Source organism: Adiantum capillus-veneris, chromosome 25 (genome assembly GCF_014529385.1).
Source record: "Adiantum capillus-veneris isolate H3 chromosome 25, ASM1452938v2, whole genome shotgun sequence".
Classification (NCBI taxonomy): Eukaryota; Viridiplantae; Streptophyta; class Polypodiopsida; order Polypodiales; family Pteridaceae; genus Adiantum; species Adiantum capillus-veneris.
This window is the reverse complement of record NC_140955.1, coordinates 10432373-10452395: the sequence shown is the minus strand read 5'-3', so window position 1 is coordinate 10452395 and position 20023 is coordinate 10432373. Positions and strand designations below refer to the sequence as shown.

Here is a 20023-nt window from a genome sequence, read left to right as displayed (position 1 = left end):
AAACCTTTCTTCTTCCTTTTCCTTCTTAAGAGGGGCCATTGAGTAGGCATTTTTTTTATGTGTAAAAATGCATCCTGAGTGAGAGATAGTTGACATTTGCTTTCCTCTAGGGTAAAGGGGCCAATATAAGGCCATGTAAAAAAAAAATAGTATTTTTGGGAGGGATTTTTCATATCCGGCCAGATTTGAAATTTGAAGAGTGCATTCAATTTCTCATGAAAAGACGCATTAGATGATATCAAGATTGATATTTTTTTTATTTTGCCTCAGCACTCTATTTGGAAAAGCGTAATTCTGAGGGCTTTTTAGAAAACAGAGACACTCAAGCTCCAATAGTAGTACACTTTTTAGCAAATCAGATGTGGACACCTAAGCAAGATTCCAAGCATATTCCTTTTTTTGTCTCTCTTTTGGGGGTGGAGCCATCTTCCTTTTGGGGGGTGGTTCCTTATTGGCCCCTTTACCCTAGGTAGTTGACATTTGATTTTCTCTAGGGACATGGACAGGTGGGTCACACATTCTCTTTCCCATTCCATTTTGCAAAGCATTGTATCTTTTGAAAACCTTGGTTCTTAATCTATACCACGAGTTACTACATGACAATGACAAAGGAACCCCGATGAAGCTCAAAGGAACCCCGATGAAGCGATGAAGCTCAAAGGAACCCCGATGAAGCTGGGTGTGTGTGTGTGTTGTAATTTCAAAGTTCTACTCTCTCTCCAAAAAAAAAAATAATAATAATAATAATTTTATAAAAAAAAGAGAATATGAAACAGGATGTGGGTCATGTCAATAATTAAGGGTTGGAGGTATGAAGAAAATACAAAGTTTATGTCACGTTGTCCGTGGTGAGATGGAAGGAATGAGGGGCTCTGCTAACACGTTGGCGGCACTCATCTTCTCGTGGAGGCGCCATGATCAATATCCCAGTTGAAGGAGTGCACAAGATTGGCCACCACAAGGCTGGCCATGGTGAGGCCCAGGTTGCGCCCGGGACAGCCGCGCCAGCCCCTCCCGAAGGCCAGCAGCTGGTAGTTGCTTGGTCCACCCAGCATGATGTGGCTGTCTGGGCCGCCCGCCACGAACCTCTCGGGCTGGAAAAGGTGGGCATTCTCCCACACGCTCTCGTCCCGCCCCATGCCCCACGCGTTCACCACCACCATGCTCTTGGCCGGCACCCTGTACCCCGCCACCTCCGTTTCCTCTTTGCAAAAATGCGGAAGCAGTGTCGATGCCGGCGGGTGTAGCCGTAGCGACTCTTTCATCACCGCTTCCAAATATGGCAGCCTCGCTAGCTGTCCTTCGTCCACCTGCTGCTGCAGACGTACCTGCAGCTGCTCCTCTTCGTCAATACCTCGCGCCTCCATCGACATAGCCGCACCCAGCTCTTCCGCCAGTCTCTTCATCGCCTTTCTCTCCTGTTGATTCAACAGCTCTGCCATTGTCCACTCCACTACCGCCGTCGTTGTGTCAGTGCTTGCTGCCAGCAGCTCCTGTTATATAAATAGTATTTTAATGATTTTGTGTATATATCATATCGCCCACCAGCAGTAGCGCTTTGACAGAGCCGACGTTATTGCATGCTTCATCGACAGAGTTATACTCCTTGTAATCCACCTCCGGCCTGGAAGATCTGCTGCTGAAATCTACTGCTATATATGTGTCCTTCGAACTTTAGGACAGTGGTAAGCACGTCCTCGACTGGGGCAGTTCCTGCAGAAGCCAGCAATGCCAACCTCTTACGAACAACGCCATTCAGAATGCGATCCATGCGTGCTGCCTCGCGGACTACCTCCCTCTCAAGCCTGCGAGGATCCAAGGATCCATGGAGCCAAGGCAGAAAATCAGCCAGGAGAGGCCTCCCAAACAACTCTGACAGGTCCCGGAAGGCCGCAGGAAACTCCTGCAGCAGCTGGGAATTATGGTCAACGTGATCATCATCTGCCTGCGGCTTCTCGCTGAACAACACTCTGGCCATCACGTTTAGCATCCAGTCGAAGACGCAGCTGCGGATCTCAAGAGGAGTGCCAGGCGTGAGACGGCGGAGCCTATGGAGGAGGGCGGCCATCTCTTGGTGGCGAATCTGCTTGGAAGCAGCGACGCTCTTTGGGGAAAGAATTTGCTGCCGGAGCGAACGCCGGCGCGGGCCCTGCGACATGAAGGCGGAGCCCTGGGAACCATGGAAGGCGAAGTGGGAAGGCGGGCGATGCGCAAACAAGTGGTCGTGCAAGTGCAAGAACTCTTTGACAAGAGCGGGGGAGGAGATGACGACCATGGGTCTGCAGCCAAGGCGCAGCAGGAAAATGGGGCCATACCGGAGGGCAAGCCGATGCATGGTGCGGTGCGGGACAGCACCCATCATATGCATGTGGCCGACGAAGGGCAAACCCAGGGGCCCGGGGGAGGGGAGCCTGCATGAGGACGCCATCGCGCCTGCGTTTGAACGAGTATAAGCTGTGCAACAGCTGGATTGATATGACTTAAGCTGCAAGAACAACAGCTGGCAACGTCAAGTCACTAACTTCCACATTAGCGACGTTGATCAGATTATGAACTAAGCTCGCCATTTGCAGAGCAGCTAACTAAAGCAGTTAGATCCTGATCATGATCAGACCATGCGTGTAAGAGTTTATATATGGAAGTGATCGAGGCTCGCAGGCTCTTCTCTGCAACAAAAAAGAAAAAAACGGAGGAGGGACTTCGTGACTCGCGTGTCCAAGTTTGACTTTGGACGCCTGCTCAATGCTCGACGTCGATCTGCCAGTTGGAGCTACCGCCAGATATCCTCCTGTGACGTTTTTGACTTCGGCTTTGAAATCTCTTTTCCTTGTCCACTGTCAAGTAGCATTTCTTTGCAGCTTGCAGGTATCACGATTGGCCGAAACGTCTGTTGCAAGTTCATGCCTTGATTAAAAGTCAACCACAAGGCTATTTCCCTTTCTAATATATATATCTTGCTATATACTAGAGGAGTCCTAAAACTAAAAATACATATTTCCCTAATAGAAAACCTCCCCGGAAAGGAAGACGCAGCTACCGTCTGCATAAGGATAATCTCGCACCAGAGATGAGACAAGCAAGCGTCAGTGGGTTGGGTGGTTTAAAGCAACACTCTATGCATCTTGGGCATTCGATGAGGAGTTCAAACCCCCGTGGTGCAACAGCTGCTTTCATGCCCATGAGTGGTTTACATTATGCTCCATAGACATGTGCTTACGGATATATCTCAACACGGGGCCAATTGTAAAGGGGTCGGAATGAGAGATGGTATGTCAAAGAGCAATGCTACCTAATGGAGCTTAAAGACCGTAGCGTTAGCTTCATTAAGGACCTCCAAAAGTTAGTGTTCAAAAGTCCTTTGACTTTATGCAAGCTAGGGATGACTTTGAGGTGGGAATCCTACACAAGCATGAGGTGCTTGTTGGTTTGCTAAGTTTTAGTGGCAACTTTATCCAAAAGCTTGAGGTGTTTCTCACATGCTTAAATGATTAAAGTTCTTGAAGTATTCAATTCAAAGATAACTCTCAAGAGACATGAACTTGCCATGCTTGATTAAATAAGTCCTTGAAGTATTTCATTCAACCAAATGACTTAATAAGCATAAAAGACGCATGTTCAAATGATCTTCCACATGTGGCTCTCATGATGTGTTTGAATGCTATTGGTTATGTTTTAAAAGGGTCCAATGAGAATTTAGATACATAAAAATAAATAATTAAGTTCTTTCTCTCAAAGAGGAAACGAGGACACGTGTCCAAATAAAATAATACGAGAGAGAGAGAGAGGTGTGGACCAAGTATGTGAGGGGGGGTATACACACACACACATTCTCTCATTGTGTGGAGTGCAAAATGCAAGAGCTCCATCTCCTTCTCCAAGTTTGTTGAGAAGTGGAGAGCCTTCACCAACACTCTTGGCTATGGAATGCAAATTCAACCAAGAGCCATGCTTCAATGCTTAAGCTTGTCATTTTCTTCATCTTCATTACTATGCTATTATGCTATGCTAAGCAAGAAGAGTGATAATAAGTGAGGAACTATTTTTCTCTCCTATGGAATGTTTCTTCTTCCTCTTCCCTACCCTCATTCCCCACTAGCTCTCTCCACCTTCGAAGGTGTTTGAGGCCTTGGGAATGAGGCTTGGGGTAGTTAATGATTTTTGCAAATTTTATGTTAAGCTCGTGATGCATGAAGCTTTTCATCTTCATAGCATCACCAAGGTCACAAGGAACACAAAGATTGTATTATTGTAACAAAGTCTCTCTTGATGGGAGAATCTATAATACAAACGCCTTTTGGAGGGGGGATTGGCTCCAAGTAAAACCGGTCCTCATCTATTGTCATGTTCTCTAATACTCTCTCTCTTGCAAAAGTATTGTTCATGCCAAGTTAATTACGTACTATGTTTATGTTGCTACCATCAATTAAGTTCACCCTCCATATTCTCTCTCTCTCTCTCTCTCTCTCTCTCTCTCTCTCTCTCTCTCTCTCTCTCTCTCTCTCTCTCTCTGATCTCTCTCTCTTTGTGTGTGTGTGTGTGTGTGTGTGTGTGTGTGTGTGTGTGTGTGTGTGTGTGTGTGTGTGTGTGTCTTTTCATTTTTGTCGCCAGGGGGATCCAAGGGGGGGTGACGCCCTCGAAGTTTGGAAAAAGAAGAATTTTTGGACATGAATTTGTATATAATTTTACAAAAAATGATATGATATTTATCATATGGTAGATGGACTCTTATACACATTGTATGAGGAGAGAGAGAAAAAGAGAGGGAAAAAGAGTCTCAATAGAGACAAGGAGTGACAGAGATTTGATCCAAACATTTTCTGACTCTAGACACTCAGTACAATTCTCGTCAAAAAAGTCCATGCACGCATGTGGGTCCATGTTCAATCATCTTGGCAAGTCTCATCGAGTGCCACATAACTTGCCGACTTGCATGGCATGCATATGGTTGGAGACATGTCCACATAACCTACTGAGTTACGTGGACATTTGACGTGTATGCCACGTCTTTGTTGAGAGCTTTTCCACGAAGACATCCACGTAACTCACCGAGTTACATGGCTTGCCTATGTGACAATCTAGTATGCATTGCCATGTAACTCGGCGAGTTACGCGGCTTGCCTACGTCGGCATAGCCATGTTACTCGAGTTATGTGGCAATGCCGTGTATGAATGTACGTGGAAATAATTTGTCTCCTTTATGGCATGACCACGTTACTCGATCAGTTATGTGGAGCTTCTTACCAGTAACTCACCGAGTTCTAGAAGTATGCCATGCATCAGAAGTTCCTGCTTCGGGCACGAGGTAACTCGGCGAGTTAGCTGCATTGCGGAGGTCACTCTTGGGTGTGGACTACGAGAAGTGGGTACACTCTATCTTGCATACACCCATGTACTTTAAGTAGCAAGGGACTTTTAGGTCTTCCCTCAATGATTTCAAAAAGGTGCTTTTCTCGTAGAAGTATAGATAGTATTATTGTATGCATACTCTACAAGAGGTAAGTACTTTTCCCATTGTGAGCGTTGATCTACTTCTGTAACATAGGTCTTTAGTAGATCAAGAATCGTAAGATTGGCTATCTCACTTTGGCCATCCATTTGTGGGTGATAGGCCGAAGAGAAATTCAATCTTGTACCTAGATTTTCAAAGAGACCTTTCCAAAAATTATTGGTCATTCTATGATCTCTATCTGACATGATGGATGTTGGCAATCCATGGTGTTTAAAAATCTGAGATATGAAGAGAGTTGCCATTTGGTGTGCCTTAATAGTCTTTTTGACAGGAATAAAGTGTGCTTGCTTGCTAAACCTATCAACTATTGTCCATATTCCCATATTCCTATGGATAGACTTGGGTAATCCAAAGATAAATTCCATGGATAAACTCTCCCTGGTGAATTAGGGATTGGCAATGGCTAGAGTAATCCAGGTTGCTTAGCCATTGTAGGGGAATTAGTTTCTGCCTTTTGTAGCTTGTATAAGCACCTGTAAATTGTTTTTTGATAAAGGTGTTTGTTGAAACCATATAAATGGTGTCTGTTGTGTCAATATTTGGGAAAGGAAATGGGGGATCTTATACTATCGTATGACTAGCCTAGTGTCGGGGCTATTTGTCACTTTATCAGATATATGGAAATTACTGCAATACTATTGCGCAGTGGGAAAGGGCTTGGTTTCTTTTGAGCAAAAAGTTGGGTTTTTTCAGCTTGAACAACACATGTAACTCTTTTTAGATGGTATGGTAATCAATGTAGAACCAGTATATTGGTGCTTTATGTGGCAGTACTCGGGCAGTAAAAAATGGGGAACCTTAGACTTGATATTGTCACTTTTTTTGGCCTAGAGTCGGGGCTGGTAAGACTCTGTATCAGATGCATGGTAATTTTTGCATTCTACTACGTACTGCGAAGGGGCTTGGTTTATTTTGAGCAAAAGGTTGGGGTTGTTTTTTTTTCAACTTGAACAACATTTGTAACTCATTTTAGATGATATGGTAACCAATGCACAACCAGTATAGTGGCACTTTAATGTGATAGTACTCGGAGAGTGAAAAATGGTGGATCTTCTACTTTGATACTGTCGTTTTTATGGCCTGGAGTTGGGACTGTTGAGACTCTGTATCAGATACACCGAAATTTTTGCATATTACTACGTAGTGTAAAGCTGTTTTTCTCCCTCAGGCCACGTTTGGGTCTGCTACACTTACAAAGAATCCCGCGTAGTAAGCTAGATCGCATAATGTTGACAGTACTAGTAACATATATGGGTTTTTTCTCCTTACTGGTCTTCTTAACTTGGGCTACACTTACAAAGGATTCCACATAGTAAGTTATATCGCATGAACTTGACAATACTGGTAACATATATGGGTTTTTTCTCCTTACTAATCCTCTTAACCTGGGCTCTTTTAGTGGATTTTATTTTCATAAAAACTCTAGTAGGTTGACAGTCATAAATGAATATGTGATTGTTGAACAAGTTCAATTATGTCTTATTATATAAAGTTAAAACAGATACACACACACAACAAGAAAGAAATCACAATGGCAAACCCCTGAGTAGGCAAATTGGGTCTTCCTCCCTCCATCCATCTCTCTCTCTCTCTCTCTCTCTCTCTCTCTCTCTCTCTCTCTCTCTCTCTCTCTCTCTCTCTCTCTCTCTCTCTCTCTACATCCACACTACGACTTCATTAGTGTGAATTGGAGTGCTAATTCCATCCCTTCCAACCTCTCAATCCAAGATGAATCTACAAATTCCAAACCTCGATATCTTCAATTCCTCATCATTACAATGGTTGCATATATACATCAAGAAATCCAAGTATCAAATAATACGTGAAGCTTGAATTCCATGGTCTTGAGTGAATGATTTCGTAGTTGGCGAGGCAAAGTCAGAGGATTTTTCAACGTCTTTCAAGGTTAGCACGCACCATAGGCGTACATTGGAATAACTTAAAGCATCACTATCAACACATGGATTGAGCGGAAAGTGTAAGTGTATCTCCAACTTCAATCAACCTCTAATCACATTGATATGATGGGTTATTTCAATGCAATTAGGAATTATGTGTACTCCATGCCAGGTTTTGGAGTGCATTTGTTTCAAAGTCATCTTCTACATCATCTCATACATAAAAATGTGTGATAGATGGAAAAGGTGCACTATATGAAGATGGTAACAAAGCATCTTCACAGGGCCCTTCAAACAACAAAAAGAAGAGGCGCCCACCACTTAATAAAGGCATGCTTTTGTGAGGTTGTCAATGTCACTTCCAAGTCAAGTGATTGACAAGCGAGCCAGATGTGGACGTCATTTTGTACATCCATCACTATCACACGAATAGTGATGATGAGGTATGCCATGATTCTTGCCATGATGGTGATTCCTCAAAGTTCTCTCCTTGGATATCTATGCACAAAAAATTTTGGGTTGCGAACATGCTGTTTTGTGGATTCTCACCTCTATAAGTTATGGAAAATCACACTCAAGCATTGCACAAGCAAGGATCCTATGTACTCCATGGTCAGGGATGATTTTTTGAGCATAAAAGGTGTCCTAAATATCAGCCAAATGATCTCTTTTGATGAATATCAATGGCATGACAATGATGCTAAGAGTGTGAGGAGCTGGTACATGGAGAACAAGGGGAATATTTTTGTATACCAACATTAGGATGAAAAGAACTCCTTGGACTTTGTGTTGGGAATAGAAACTCCATGGCAAAGAGAGATGTGTTTCAAACACGGAAATGTGAATCTCCTTGCAATGCATGCAGCTTTGAACACCAATAAGTACAAGGTAGCAAACCTTGTCTCTTGCATTGTGTGATTTTTCTCTCTTGCATCGTGTGGTTATTTTTCATGATGGCAAATTCTCAAGCATGCCCAAATGCTTATTGCGGTTCAATCTTTACATTATCCTTGTGGTTGATAGCCATCATAATGGTGTCCCCATTGCATGGGTCCTAACATCATCATCCACCTTTGAAAGCACTGGAACCTAGGTTGAGCTGCTTTAGGAACTCCACGCTTGAAAACCACAAATCTTGGGAGCCTAGAGTGTTTAAGCTTGATGATGTAGAGCAAGAGATAGCTGCTCTAATTAAGGTATAGAATTTACAAAATTTTATGGCCAAAATGAGTAACTACATTGATGCATGCACTTACAAAAGTCAGTAGGTTTTGTCAAGGAGAGTTGTATTCCATCAACCTATTCTACTTTGTTTGTGGCATGTCAAGTGATGTTGACTAAAACATCTTACTAGAAAGGTCAAGGATTGCCAAAAAGAGAACGGGCTTTGGGGGCAATTAAGGTCACCAAGGAGGAGGCAAAGTTGATGCTCGAGTCCTTCTACAACAAATATAGCCAGGAGAATGAATTCATCATGTACCTTAAGACATATTGGGAGTCCAAGATAGGTGAGACAATGCCATCACACTAGTATCTCATGTATCTCTATTCTTATCCCATTATCTCTTATTCCCCCCCTCTTTATGACACAGAAATGTGGGTGCAGGCAACACACAATTCTCCTCATGCTGGACAAGATATTATGAATGGTTCCATCAAGGCATATCGTGGCCAATTAAAGTCCAAGTTTCTTGCTGCCACAAAAAGGCTAATGGCTCGGTGTGTAGATTGGCTCCTACACAAGCTCACCACTACTTACTCACCCCACTACTAGTTCATTTAGCAATTGAAGGAAAATGGATTCAGATGCAACAATTCCATAGAGGTGGATGTTGAGAACTCCTACATACAGGAATTCACATACTTGATGGGCATGTCACCTTTGTGGATTCATCAAAGGGGGTGGCTTTGCTGGAAAGTGTTTCATCAACTAGCCAAGGGTACACTGCATTCAACGTTGATTGTGAATGGGCATGTTTCACTTGTAAGTGGGTTGAACAAGGTAACATATGCAAGTATCAAATTAAGGTCATGCTAATGAGAGGAGACACCCAAGCCTTGCTTTTCAAGCAATGCATGCATATGTATGAAACATGGTCGTTAGGCAGGCAACCAAGAGGAAGAATGGAGGCCCATGGAAAAAAGCTCTCTAGTGGGGAGTCTCCTCCTATGACCGCGGGCGTACCCATGGAAAAAGGGGAGCATGAACACACTGATTCTTTGGAGGCCAAGTGAGCATCAAACCACTTTGACAAATCTTTGAGAAATTGTTAGTGTATGTGCAAGGAGACAAAGCACTCATTAAGGAAGCATGTGATGGATTGAGGTACACATTGGCCCATGTAAATTTGGTGAAGGCACAACATGACATGGAAGCTTTTTCCACTATGGAGGATCGCTTTGGCAATACCCTGAAGAGGGCAAAGCCATTCAATGAGAAAAGGTCTTGTAAAAGACAGCAAGGGAGATATGTGCAGCCATTTACTAGGCCCGAGAAACAACTTAGAGTGTCCATGCAAGTTAAAATGGATAAGAAAGCCAAAATGGAACCCCCAAACATGCCGTAAGGTTTCATTGTATCATTCTTGTAATAATGCTTAAGTTTGTGAATTTTGCTCGTGAAAGCTATGTATTGTGTGATGGAGAGAGAGAGAGAGAGAGAGAGAGAGAGAGAGAGAGAGAGAGAGAGAGAGAGAGAGAGAGAGAGAGAGAGAAGACGAAGAAGAAGTAGAAGAAGAGAATTTTAATGTCGTAGGAAACTATACCATGAGACCTTAAAGATCTATTTGACGAGGAGAGTTGAACTCAAGACTTGTTATTCAAGAGGGAAATGGCATAAACAATCTACCACACTTGGGTGATAGAAAGGTTATATCATTTTCCTCTTCTTATTAGTGTGCACACACACCCACCCACACACCCGAGAAGAAGAGAACATAGGAAACTATCCCAAAAGACCTTAAAGATATATCTGAAGAGGAGAGTTCAACTCAAGATTTGTTATGTGAGATATATATATATATATATATATATATATATATATATATATATATATATATATATATATATTACACCAAAACACCATGAATTAACCAAGGAAACAATTGTTTTTTCCCCATGGCAATGGAGAGAATCCCTCATAGCTTTGATACAAAGCAACATTAAACTACACATGCGTTCAATCTTGTAGATTGTCCGGAGCAATGACATTGTTCTTTGGCGCTTTTCTACGGTGCCTCTTACCCTTGCTAGGGCCAACCTCGACATGGTGCTCTATGTTTTACATTCACATCGGCCACCACCTCGTGAAGCACACTTCATCAATGTAAAGCCTCCCTTCAGGTCTTTGTACATGAGGAGGAGGGGGGACCAAGTCAACTAAAACCAGTAAAGAGAATGATTAACACTAGAATGGTAACCTAACAGGACATAAAAGTGTCCTTTCAGGGTTTTGGGAAAAAATTCCAAAACCATAGTAGATCCACTCATTTTGAAAAATCCTTTCATGATCTTATAGTTCAATAACTACTACATATGGAAAAAATGAGAAACTTGTAATTTTTCTCATCCCTTGGTCACTACAAGCCTCCAAAGTTGATGGACCAGTGCATTTTGCCCAAAACAACAATTTCTTACGGTTGATTGCATATAAATAAGAGTGGGGATTTTTGTAGGACCTGAGATAAAATGTCTCGTTAACTTCAATGGGTTGGTGACCAAAACATATGGTTGCTCTTACCTCACTAATTTTTTTTTGGGCAAAAAAAATAGGTACAAAAAAGTTGCATTTTTGCCATTCCGCGGACCTATCATCAAAGTTTCTATAGTCACGCTCAATACAGATACTATATACATGTTTTCTTAGTTCCCTTTGGGCCTTTGGATTCAAAAAGAGCCATGGAGCATGTCAAAAGGATAATGGATCTCTTACAATTGGAACCTTGGGGGCAATGATAAAGTGCTAAATACAGCAAACATGAAAAAACTGGGTTTAGCATTATGACCTCTAGAAACCCATAGAAACTACTCAATATCTAGCCAAGTTTGTAGTCTATGATTAGATATGGTTACTAGCTACAAAATACAAACAATTGTCCTAAGAAACTAGCAATATTGAGAAAGTTATACTTGCTACTCTAAAATGTATCGTATTCTTCAGCAATCAAAAAACTCAACCATCATCATATACTATGCTATATAGCATATTAGGTCCCCCAAAACTCAAGGAAGATTAGCTTTATGTTATACATTACACTTACACAATCAAAATTGAATTTGGATATCAAGACAGCCACCAAAAAAATAAAAAAAGTGCTAATTTTGGCCAAAAAACAGGATTATGCAATTCTTGTAAATTGGTCATAACTTTCAATTTTAACACTTAGCTCTCCCTACAAGCATCAAAACATGTTGAGAACTATGAAGGCCTAACCTCTAGCCATCTAAACCTCACAAACATAAAGTTTAGAGTGGTATAGTTGCCAAAAATTGAAAAAAAGCCAAAAACAGAACCAGTTTTTTCACACAATTTAGGTTCAAAAATGTTGTGCAAGAGTAAGGTTAATGGTAAGATAGATACTCCAAAAAAAATGCTAAGTTTTTTTCAGCTCATAAGGCAACTTTGTGGATATATAGCACCTAGAAATTCATTTTCATACTCTTCAAATAATTCAAGCAAAATGGTCACTTAACAGGACACAAAAGTGTCCAAGGACATAAAAGTGTCCTGTTACCATTCTAGTGTTAAAGAAACGTGTAAAGCACATCATACATGTGAGAAGAAGCTTGAATAAGATTCCAACTATTACCTTGATCGATGGGTTGTTGTTTTGTCCTCCCTTTCTTGCAGTCCATGTAACTGGCGATGAAGACATGGGCTACCTTGGAGTTGTGTGGAATGGATGAGCTGAAAGATTGCAATGCACGCTTTGTTGAGTCTATGTTCTTACTATCCCCCCTCATAGTATATTTCTTATAGCAAGGTGCTAGTCAAGGATTTCCACAGTGAGACCATGCTCTCTAGAGAGGTGACGTATCATATGCTTCATGCCTACTATGCCTACAATCCTTGGTCACACGTCTTGACATGCCATGAGTTTTCAAGAGAATATCTTGCTATTTAATGCTTAATAAACAAGCTCCTTATACTAAATCAATTAAACATCCCATGATTGAACCTTAATCATGCATAGACCTTGCCCCATGATTTAACACACAAGGCTAAACATGAACATAGATATATGTATGAACACATATGGTTCTAAGGAGCATGGTTTGTGTATAAGACATACACAAAAGCATATGCATGCATAAACCTTACTTGCTAAAGCATACACATGCACATTGCACGTGCAAGATTTATGCATGTTTGTGCAAGTGTATGTGCAAAGTTTATGCATTTGCATGTTACACCGCGGCACATGCTTAAACATACATGTGCATAGACATAAACATGCCTAAGCCTACACATGCATAAACATAAACGTGCATAATCATGTATACATTATGAACATGCATGTACAAAAAAACCTATACATGCATGTGCATGGTATACTCATGCACAATACACGTGCAAGATTTATGCATGTTTTTGCAAGTGTATGTGCAAAGTTTATGCAAAGCATGTTTATGCATTTGCATGTCACACCACTTGCACATGCTTAAACATACATGTGCACATAAACATGCCTAAGCATACACATGCATAAACATTAAGTGCATGTATACATCATCAACATGCATGTACAAAAAAACCTACACATGCATGTGCATGGTTTATGCATGTCCTTTCATGTGTATGCGCAAGGATTATGCATATTTAAGCATGTTTATGCTTATGTATGTTAGACCTAAACATCTTAAACGTACATGTGCATATACATACACATGCATAAACACATGCATACATTATGAGCATGCATATTCAAAAAAACCTACACATATTTGAATAAACCTACAAGTGCATGTGCAAGGTTAATGCATATTTATGCACACAATATGTGCAAAGTCTCTGCATGTGTATGCTTATACATATATATGTTTAAGCATGAGTATGTGTATACATTCATGTGCATGCATATATGTTTATGAACATGCACAACCCTAAATCGTTTGCAACATGGTCACACAAAGTAAAGGATGAATTTGATGCATACAATTAGTCTTCACTTTACTCAAACATTGTATTTGATTGACCAATTTGACACTTTTTGGTCTCATAAGTCACTTTAACCTTTGGAAGACGTTAACACTAGTTTGGTACCACAACTGGTGTAATGGAAATGGCCTATGAACTTTGAGAATAATGGAATTAGGAGAATTAAAGATATCATTTTTGTGAGACTAGTTTGAGAACATAGAGGGTTAACTTAATAAGCGGGTAGCAACATAAACATTATACTTAAAAAACTTGGCATGAACAATACTTTTGCAAGAGAGAGAATTAGATAACTTGACAACATTTGAGGACCGGATTTACGTGGAGCCAGTCCCCCCTCCAATAGAATTTTGTATTATAGATTATCCCATAACGAGAGCCTTGGTACAACACAATCTTTGTGTTCCTTCTTACCTAGGTGATACTATGAAGATGGAAAGCTTCATCCATCACGAGCATAACATAAACTTTATAAAACCATTAACTATCCCTAGCCTCAGTCCAAAGGCCTCAAACACCTTCAAAGGTGGAGAGAGCTAGCGGGGAATGAGGGTAGGGAAGAGGAAGAAGAATCATCCATAGGAGAAAGAAATAGTTCCTCACTTATCATCACTCCTCTGGCTTAGCATAGCATAATAGCAAAGTAATGAAGATGGAAAAGATGGAAAGCTTAAGCATTGAAACATGGCTCTTGGTTGGATTTACATTCCATAGCCAAGAGTGTTGGTGTAGACTCTCAACTTCTCAACAAGCTTGGACAAGGAGATGGAGTTCTTGCACTTTCACCAAGTGAGAATGTGTGAAAAATGAGTGTGTGAGCCCAAGCACACCCCTTCCTTGCCTTGGTCGACCCCTCCTTGTAGCTTAAGCTTGAAGCTCATTGAACCCCTCTAAGCCTAGCCAATCACATACACAATGCATTTCAAGCAACATGGGTAGTCTTTGGACAAGTGTCCTCCTTACCCTTTTGAGAGAGAGAGAGCTTAAAAATATCTAGATATTTATTGAATTGAACTAAAAGCTTATTGGACCCCTAGTTAGCTAGCCAATAGGATTCAAGTACACCATGTGTCTAAGCATAGGAAGAGCCTGACATGTGTCCATGTGCCCATTGAGAAAGGGAGAATCCTGGGGGTACCCTTTGGGTGAGTGGGAGGTTAAGTCAAAGATTCCCCTAACTTTGAGGCTTTCCCCTCCTTTGTAGGGTCTCTTTTTGACTCAAGCCCCTCAAGCACCTTACCCCCCCATGCATGAGAATCTTCTCAATCACCTTATTGATCAAGCATGACAAGCACCTCAAGCACCTTACTCATCAAGCATGACAAGCACCTTAAGAACCTTAGTCACACAAGCACCTCAAGCACCTTAGTTAACAAGCACGACAAGCACCTCAAGCTTGGGCCGGGTTCCCACTTCAAGCACATCCCTAGCTTGCCTAAGGGCTAAGGACTTTTAACACTAACCTTTGGAGGTCTTTAATGAAGCTAACCCTAAGGTCTTTAAGCTCCATTGGATGCATTTTCTCTTTGATAGACTATCTCCTTTTGGACCCCTATTGAGATGTAACCATCTCTCTTCTTTGTCCCCTGATGAGATAAGCCTAGAAGCACTTATTACATAGTAATCTTTGGTATCTTCTTTTGGACCCCTATTGAGATGCAACCATCTCTCCTTTTGGTCCCCTGCTTAGATAGGTCTAGAAGCACATGTCTCTATTCTAACTCTTGTTCCCATTTATTCTCCCACATTAAATGATCAATTTAAAATGAGAAAATCATTTGGATTAGCTAGATATTAGATTTTATGACATTACCTCTCTCTTGACATCATAGTCGTCCTTGACTATGAGATAGAGAAGATAAAGGCCGGTCATTAGTCCGTGGACCGTGTTTCTTAGCGATGGGTAGAGGATCCCTTTTTACCCTAGGACATCATTCCAAAATGGATGATTAATCCATTTGGTGCTCGGGAGACTTAGCTGCTGCAAGCATGCCTGCTCTTGAGTCCATATCATATGACAAACATGATTCTAAGCATTCATACTATTTAAATTTGTGCACAATAAAAAGAGACCTAGTCTTATAAGAAAAAAATATTTTTCATTTAAAATGCATTTTCATTTGCTTACTCTAGTGTACCATTGTAAGCATTGACAAGGTTCATATTATCCTTAAGCTAGGTTCCTTGCATCTCCATTTAGCATCTTTAAAAGGGTAATCCTTAAACCTAACAAGATATCGTTGGATAATCTTACCATTTCTTAATACCTTGTCTTCATGTCGTAGGATGGACTCTGATTGAAGTAGCTCTTCTTGATCTTTGGTTTTTGGAGGGTCTGCTACTATTGCTTCTTTTGGTGGTGCTCCTTTGTAATGGTTGGGAAACTTTAACTAATAAGCCATCTCATTGATTGGCTTAAGAATTTAAAAAAGGATCATAGTATCTTTTTGTAGTTTATCATAATACTCTTGGTGGCCCGTAGGATTCTTGCTCGTAGTATGCCTTAGATGAGCCTTGAGAAACTTTAGCAAGACCCAATCATTTTCCTTAAAGGCTAAGGATTTTATGTGCTTACTAGTAGCAACCCTTTTTGCCTTTGCTGTGAGATGGATATAACCTCTATAATATTTGGAAAAGATTCTTGTGAGTCTCGTCTATATCATTAGTAGCAAAGATCTTCCCATGCACTTTAAGTAGTAAGGGACTTTTGGATCTTCCCTCTTTAACCTTGAAAGGTGTTTTCCTCATAGAAGTATGTACAATGTCATTGTATGCATACTCTTTAAGAGGTAGGTACTTTTCTCATTGAGAACGTTGATCTACTTCCATGACATGGACTTTTAGTAGATTCAAGAATCGTTAGACTAGTTATTTTACTTTGGTCGTGCGTTTGTGGATGATAGGCCAAAAGAGAAATTTAATCTACTTCCTAGATTCTCAAAGAGACCCTTTCAAAAATTATTGGTTATTCTAGGATCTATGTGCGAACTATGGATGTTGGAAAGCCATGATACTTGAAAATTTGAGATCTGAAGAGGGTTGCTATTTGATGAGCCTTAATGGTCTTTTTGACAGGCATAGAGTGTGTTTTCTTGCTGATCCTGTCACAACTGAAGCAATCCAGGTTGCTTTTCTCAATTAAATTTCAAGCTTTGGCATACTACAGATTTTGAAACATACTCTTGTATGTTTACATTGCATGGTAGACCAAAAGAAATACATTTCTACTCTTTGAAGAGTAGATTATGGAATCCCTCTTTGCCTCGCATAAGGAGAAGCATGGGATTCATACATGAATCTCTTACTGTATGGGTTAGTAACACATAGCCTATTGCCGTTTAGAAGATACCCATCCTCCAAAGAGAATGATTCTTCCTTCTTCCCTAATGCAAAGACTGTAATTACATACTTAAAGTCTCAATCAGTAGCATACTCATATATCATAAAAGATAGATCATTGTGAGTTGATATTCACACCACAGTTATCTATTGTGAGAGTGCATCGGTGACTTGATTGTGCTTGCCATCAATGTGAGCAATATGAACTTTAAATTACGAAAGAAAATTTTCCCACCTCATTTTTTTGTCGGAGAGCTTGCTTTGCGTTATGAAGTTCTTGAGGCTTTGTAAAACATTTGTAGGATGAATGGAATCCCCAAGAGATAGTGTTTTTACGTGTCTAGGACATATAGAACAGCTAGTAGCTCTTTTCTGTATTTGCCCAATACTCGCTTATGGAAGTTGAGTCTTTGACTCTCATATGCTATGGCATGCCCTTCTTGAAGCAGAATAGCTCCCAGGCAATCACCACAAGCATCACATTGGACCTCAAATGGCTTTGAGAGATCTAGTAGTGTGAGCACAAGTTGAGAGATAAGCTTCTCCTTAAGCTTCTTGCACTTTTGCAATCCATGAATACTTAACGTTCTTTTTCATTAAGTCATGTAATGGGCATGCCATTAACGAGAATTTTTCTATAAAGCATCTATAGTATGCCCACATACCTATAAACATTTGTACCTCTTGTAGATTCCTTATCTATATACATGGATTTTTCCATATAATTGAACTAAGTTCTTCTTTTAGGGAAGTTCATAGTGGCAGCCATGCGAGTGAACCATGGTGCCCCTAGGATAACATCCTCATGTTGGAGACGAGAGGTAAAAAAGTATTCTTTATCGACGTAGCTTTGGACACATTAGGCAAAATTTGGAGTCACAAAGGGGCCCTTTAAGGAGTTTGACTTTACCTCTCTCTACCAAAACGGGCGCATGGATAAATTTTTGCAAACAAACTCCAAAGTTGGCGGGGGTTTGACAGTTAGAATGTCCTCTTCAAGCTCTATCTACTCATATATAGCATGCCATGAGATTCCTCATATTTTAGAAGATTCTTTTTTTGATTCACCTAAGTGAATCAAAAAAAGAATCTTCTAAAATATGAGGAATCTCATGGCGTGCTATATATCAGTAGATAGAGCTTGAAGAGGACATTCTAACTGTCAAACCTCCGCCAACTTTGGAGTTTGTTTGCAAAAATTTATCCATGCGCCCGTTTTGGTAGAGAGAGGTAAAGTCAAACTTCTTAAAGGGCCCCTTTGTGAGTCCAAATTTTGCCTAATGTGAAGACTCAACTCCCCAATCAAGGGAGTAATGGAGGCTTGCTATCCCTAGAAAGCTCCATCGCAGTTAAAGTATCTCCCATCTCAAATGCTTGAATGCCCAATTTAGAGGCCAACTCCATTGATATAAAATTATGAGTAGAGCCAGGGTCAAACAAGATGAAGGCATCATGCTCCCTTACCTTTCCCCAAGCATAGGAGAGATGTGATCCTTTACAATGAGTATCCTCTCTTGGTGCTTTGACCGTGGAAGCTCTAGGAGTCTCATTGTGGGTGTTTCTTTTGGGGAACGGTAGCCATGTCCTTGATCCCCACAGTTAAATCATTTGTGGTCCTTACGAAAAGTTTCTAGCTCTTCAGGAGAGAGTTTATTTTTACCTTTTGTAAACTCCCTTCTCCTTGGACCGATTGTTGTTGTTACTAGAATTGCCTGGGAAAGAAGTTTGGAGCATTGTTCTTCCCCTTTGCTTCATTGTTCTTTCCCACACAGAATTGTTGGTTTTGCTCGGTGAAGTCTATCTTTTGAAAGATAGTAGCCTTGAGATATAAAACCCAAAACTTGTCCACATATTTGTGGATAGTCTCATCGGGAGAGCAGCTTCAAACTTTTCCATTCGGTAAGCACTTTGTCATTTGCATCACTTGCAAGGAATTTCTTCATGATGGAAACTCATAGAAGTTTCCATGCCTTTGGGGCTTTGCCATTGCCACGAAGGCTAGCCCACCATTGACGAGCATATTCTGGAAGTGCATAGCTACATGGCTTAGCATGGAGAACTCTATAAAACCCTCGTCTCCAAAGGCCACGTCGAATTGGTAGATGAAGGACAATACTTTGTCAGTATCACCAAAGGTGCCATCATAGGTAAGAAAAGAGATACTCGTTCCTCCCTCTTTGAATTTCTTGAGCTTTTAAGATCTTCTCCACATAGGTTAGGATTTGCAATGTCCTCTCCTCTTATATTCTCTAGAAGAATAGCTATTTCTTTTGTCAAAAGAGGAGGAAGGTGAAGAAGAAGGAGAAGAGGGTGACCTCTTTCTTGCCTTTTTCTTCATTTGTTTCCTCTCTTCCCTTTCGGAGTGACGAGGAGAAGGAGTATGGGTCGATTGTTTCCTCTTAGGAGGAGTTGGTGACCGTCTAGAGCCGTCTTCATGGAGCCACATCTTCATAGGAACTTTGTGATTTTATTTTTTCTCATTCTTTGGATTCCTCCTCTCTTATGGGAGAGAGTATTCTTGTGGGAGTCTTATCAAGAGGCCTCCTAAGCTCTCTCTCCTCTTGGAGAGGAAGGGAAATCCCAAGCACCAAGTTGTAGGGTAGCTTCGGCTTGCAAAGCAGGGTTGCCAATAGCTTGCTGCAACTTAGTAACAAGATAGCTGACAAACATGGGGCATCATCATTAGCACCTTCATGTGAAAAATCAAAGTTATCAATGTTCATTCTACTCTCTTAATTATTGTCAGGCATGCTAATAAAACTTATGTATAAAAGTACTTTGTGCTTTGATACACTCAAAAACCTTAGTTGCTACTCTTTTTTACCTTTATTAAAAATTAGTTCTCAAGCAACCACACCCGTGGTTTAGACACTGTTGATTGCAAAGACTAGTGGAGAGGGTCTAACATTGCTCGGTTGATTATAGTTCCTATTGATCTTTCTATTAGCTCAATAATGATTAAGCCAAAGGCAAGCCCCGAGAGACTCCATTATTAAGACTATAGTTCCCAATGGTGTACCTCAAACTAATTCCTTCTCAACCAAGATAATAGATCCCTGTCCGACTTACCCTTTTGCAATAAACAGGCCCAACCTTTCATGAACAACTTAAGGACCTGTT

At 40.9% G+C, this 20023-nt stretch overlaps 1 protein-coding gene and 2 pseudogenes across 1 annotated transcript; 1 reads left to right on the top strand and 2 right to left on the bottom strand.

Annotated features, from left to right (window-relative positions):
- Positions 1-778: 778 nt before the first annotated feature.
- Positions 779-2681, bottom strand: LOC147424416 (cytochrome P450 CYP736A12-like). The gene is made up of 2 exons (XM_086499959.1): positions 1604-2681; positions 779-1493 (listed from the first exon to the last, which is right to left on the bottom strand). Exons 1-2 carry the CDS (start codon positions 2426-2428, stop codon positions 894-896), a joined length of 1425 nt encoding a protein of 474 aa, XP_086356085.1. The 5' UTR covers positions 2429-2681; the 3' UTR covers positions 779-893.
- Positions 2682-7533: 4852 nt separating this feature from the next.
- Positions 7534-9974, top strand: LOC147424415 (uncharacterized; annotated as a pseudogene).
- Positions 9975-10568: 594 nt separating this feature from the next.
- LOC147424414 (uncharacterized) lies at positions 10569-12261 on the bottom strand (annotated as a pseudogene).
- Between the last annotated feature and the right edge of the window lie 7762 nt (positions 12262-20023).